The following is a 3,973-nucleotide window of genomic DNA, read 5'->3' on the forward strand; positions in this document are numbered from 1 at the left end:
CCACACTGCAAACAATAAAGAAACTAGACTCATCTCACTATCTCAGTGGATCAAGGCAAAGAAGAGTTTGGGATTAAAGAAGAGATTCCAAGTTATTTCCCAACATTTTCATTACATTTCATAGCATAGCTCTCACAATATCAGAACCCTCGCTAAATTTCATATACCCTTACAAGCCTCTCTTTAGTATCCAAAGTTCTGAAACCCCAAAAAAGTATTAAACGGCCAAATTTACAGAGGAATGATCAAATAACCCTTGCAGTAATAACCCTACTAGCCAGAATCACTGGTGTATGATTCAGTTCAGCTAATATATAACAGGGAAAACCCTGACCTGATCAAGTATAGGCCCACAAAGGGACCCATAGTCATCAACCCTTGTGTGGTAAAATGAACTGAAGAATGTAATCCTTGTCCTGGCTCCAACTGCCTTGAATTTGAAACTAACAGTCTTGAAGCCACCTTTCCCCTTGGATTCAAAGGGCACCTTCAAGGTCTCTGCTCCTGCAAAAGCTTCAACCGACATGGATCCATGGCATCCGTTTCTTGCATCCCCAACCGTGAATGTGAGATTGTATAGCTTGTTGGGGACTGTTCTTATGACTTGGGCGATGGCGCTTTCCTTCCCTGCAACAAGCTCTACTGCTGCAGATCCATATGGTACGTTGAAGTGAGCTGAGTCTATGAATTTCACAGCTTTCAGGGATTCGATGATCCACCCTGGAAGTGGGGATGTGGCATCCTCCTGTTTAGGTGGGAGCAGGACTCCATTGGTGGAGTTCTTCAGCAAATGAGGACCCTCTTCAAAACCGCCATTCCTGACCAAGTTATCTGCAGGAAACCATGAAAATGTTGATCAGAATAAGACGTACAGATAACAGGAAACAGTTCTGGAGCCCTTCTGGATTAAGTACCCATTGATGTAGATCAGAAGATCAAAACAAAACCAGACGACCATAGATTAGTACTTTACCTCTCGTGGGCATGGGAGGAAGCAGCTCTTTAATGGCGACTGCATCCAAGAGAGGCCCACAGGCAGGATCTTCCTGAATCCCTGGGTTGTGGAATATCACCTTGGCAAAGTTAGAGGTGGGTCTGAAGGCCCAAGCGTAAGTATCACCTCCATTGCTGCTGTAGAGTGTTTGGAGTGGGAGATCTCCCGACAGAGGAGGAACAGAGACCCTCAACACTTCATCTTGGGCACATGTCCTCGAAGAGCCGAATGTGAGGGAATAGAGAGAGCCTGGTTGAACTGGTATGGTTTGAGAGATTGAGGCCTCATTGCCCAGCCTTACGGCGTGGACGCCATGTACAACCGGGAAATACATGCCGCCTGGTTGCGGCCCGCCGGATATGTACTCGACCAGGCCATTGATTTCCCATTTGGGTAATGAGTACTTTCCCTGGATGACTGTTTTGTGGAGGGTGGATGGATTGGGTGGTTCTTCAAAGTTTCCATTTGGGAGAAGCCCTGAAAGGACAGTGAACAAGGATCAGCCAAAGAGAAGGAGAAAAGAGAGAAAAAGATTAACACCTCCTGTTAGAAATATGTTGAATCACAATATGAAAAGCAAATCCCTCAGAACTCAAAAGGTAAAATGGGAAGAAGATCTTCCATTGAACCATGGAAATCGCAGCAATCACAAAATGGAAAAAAAAAAAAAAAAAAAAAAAAAGGTAGAAAGGAAACTAAAAAAACTCAAAAAGTAGCTTGGAACATCAGAATTAGCATAAAATTGCAAGAAAAAAAAAAGCTACTCAAACTCAGGTAAAAAAAAAAAAAAGCACTGGAGAAGAGACTTTTGAAACTCAAAAGTAGCTTAAAAAAACAGAAAAATGCAAACAAAAAGAAATCTTAGATCCAAAAACAGATAAGAAAACAGAGAAAATGCCCATCAGAAGAACGAGAAAGAAACAGGAAAATGGCACACAAAAAACCAACTCAACACCAACCTCAAAAATGAAAAGGGAGAGAAGAAAGGGAAGATGAAGACACAGAACAGAAACCCAGCAATCCAACTAAATAGAATACGTTATAACATGAAACAGGAAAATGGCAAAGCCAAACCAGAAGCGGAGTATAGACTATAGAGTGGTACTTACCCTCTAAATAGGTAGCTGCAAAAGCAGGACCAGTGAGGAGCAAGGATGCAAGCAAAAGAGGGAGCAACACCGCCATATCCACACAGGAAAGCAAGGCAAGATAGGTCTCAGTCTCAGAATGGGTTTAAGATGGAAGAAACACAGAGCTTCAATGGTGCATTATATAAAGAGGGAAAAAGAAGAAATGGGCAAACGAAGCTGGGAAGAAAAAAGCATAGCATATGCAGAAGATCACGTTGATGACCTATAAACACGGTGCAGAGATTTGTCTGCTTGTCTCAGTATCTCGTACCCACCTTTCCCCCATGATTCATGGCAGCAGCACGCACAGTAATCAAATGGAATTAATTTCTGCAAGTGGGTCCCATCGTTGCACCCTATTCTGAAGATAAATCTCACCGGTTGGCGTGATTTGCTGGGTTGGATCTCTGTGATTGGATCCATTGTAGTTAATTAGTTCTTGTTCATTTTTCATTTTTCCTCGTTTAAACTGGGGTCGTGAATTAAATGAGGGTTTGGCAAAGCTGTGTCCTGTGTCAGATTCTGCTGCGGAATTAAATATTGTCAACATGGATTTACACGCTTCTAATAGTCTATTTATCAAGTGGTGAATATTGTCCGTAATCTGGACCGTAAAATCAGTTGGGTCCATCTGCGTGAGAGATTATCTCAAGGTGACTCGGCGTATCGGACGGTCAGAAATCCATCATATTGGTTCTCATCCTCCTTTTCTAATTTTCATGAGGCTTTTGTCGGAGGCCCTCCGACGACCGACGACCGACGGCGATTCAGCATCTCATCCTTAAAGGTGTCAAAAGGCGCACGTGTATGTGGTCCCACCTCATGACGTGTCCCACGTGCGGTGATATGTTTTTTTTCTTTTTTTTTTTTTGTTATAATGGTATTTCGTGCGGTCGGTGCGGTGATATGGATTTCTTGATTTTGTGATTTTGTATGGAAGCATTATGGGAGTCATGCACTCAAGGGATTCAAAGCTGACGTGGCGTCTGCCTGTGTGATTCAGTGATCGGTTCAATTCTTCCACCCGAATACAACTCGACCCGACTTCTTAAAATGCAGCTTCCGCACCCGACCAGATTTCACAAAAGCTGACGTGGTGTATTGGCAACACAGTCTTTCAAATTAAATTTTTTATGATACCGGACAGAAAAGATACGAGAAGAGCATTAATTGGCTATTAGGTTTTTGATATCATCCTGTCTTTATGGTATCATAGTTAAATTATTTTTTATAATACATATTATATGCATAATAATCATTGATTTCAATTTGAATTTGATTTATAGGTTCCAATTTCCAAGGTACAATTTCTTTAAAAATAACTGAAATAAATATGAAAAGAAATTGTAAGCTTTAAGAGGGTTAAAATCATATAAATTTACAATATACAAGGGTATTACAAGCTAAGCAAAAAACCCAAACCCACCTGGGTTGGAAAACCAAATTCCTAATCCAATCTTACACCCACGCAAACCTAATCTTGACTCAACCCTATAAGGTCCGGTCAAGCCAGGTTTTTCCTTTAACCTGATTCATATCCCACTTTATAGGTATTAATACGAAATATTTTCTTGATGTGCAAGGACATGCTGTAACGTCTATGTGAGGCAAACTCTACGAGGAGCAGATCCAGACTCAATTCATATGGCATTATCTCTTTAGACCATGGTTTTTAAAAACGAATCGAAAATAGAACCGGTTAGGGTATTGATTTCCAGTTAAGCGGTTCAACCGTTTGGGTTGAACGGTTCAATCCATGACGTTATAAAAATATTAAAAATAAAAAATATATTTATAAATAATAAAAATAACATAAAATTAAATAAAAAACAAAAAAATATAGAAAATA

At 40.6% G+C, this 3,973-nt stretch overlaps 1 protein-coding gene across 1 annotated transcript; it reads right to left on the minus strand.

Moving 5' to 3' along the window:
- Window positions 1–66: 66 nt before the first annotated feature.
- Window positions 67–2,469, minus strand: LOC148872406 (protein TEEBE-like). The gene is made up of 3 exons (XM_088968843.1): window positions 2,104–2,469; window positions 974–1,471; window positions 67–831 (listed from the first exon to the last, which is right to left on the minus strand). Exons 1-3 carry the CDS (start codon window positions 2,177–2,179, stop codon window positions 308–310), a joined length of 1,098 nt encoding a protein of 365 aa, XP_088824969.1. The 5' UTR covers window positions 2,180–2,469; the 3' UTR covers window positions 67–307.
- Between the last annotated feature and the right edge of the window lie 1,504 nt (window positions 2,470–3,973).

This window comes from Nelumbo lutea, chromosome 2 (genome assembly GCF_056320005.1).
Source record: "Nelumbo lutea isolate HS-2025 chromosome 2, American lotus-T2T, whole genome shotgun sequence".
Taxonomy (NCBI): domain Eukaryota; kingdom Viridiplantae; phylum Streptophyta; class Magnoliopsida; order Proteales; family Nelumbonaceae; genus Nelumbo; species Nelumbo lutea.

What these genes read in the sequence shown, in the direction of transcription:
- LOC148872406 (XM_088968843.1), bottom strand. Translation starts at nt 2,179, where the DNA reads ATGGCGGTGTTGCTCCCTCTTTTGCTTGCATCCTTGCTCCTCACTGGT. An exon ending in TGCAGCTACCTATTTAGAGG is followed by an intron (nt 1,472 to 2,103) that starts GTAAGTACCACT and finishes CTGTCCTTTCAG; the next exon opens with GGCTTCTCCCAAATGGAAAC. An exon ending in TCCTCCCATGCCCACGAGAG is followed by an intron (nt 832 to 973) that starts GTAAAGTACTAA and finishes GGTTTCCTGCAG; the next exon opens with ATAACTTGGTCAGGAATGGC.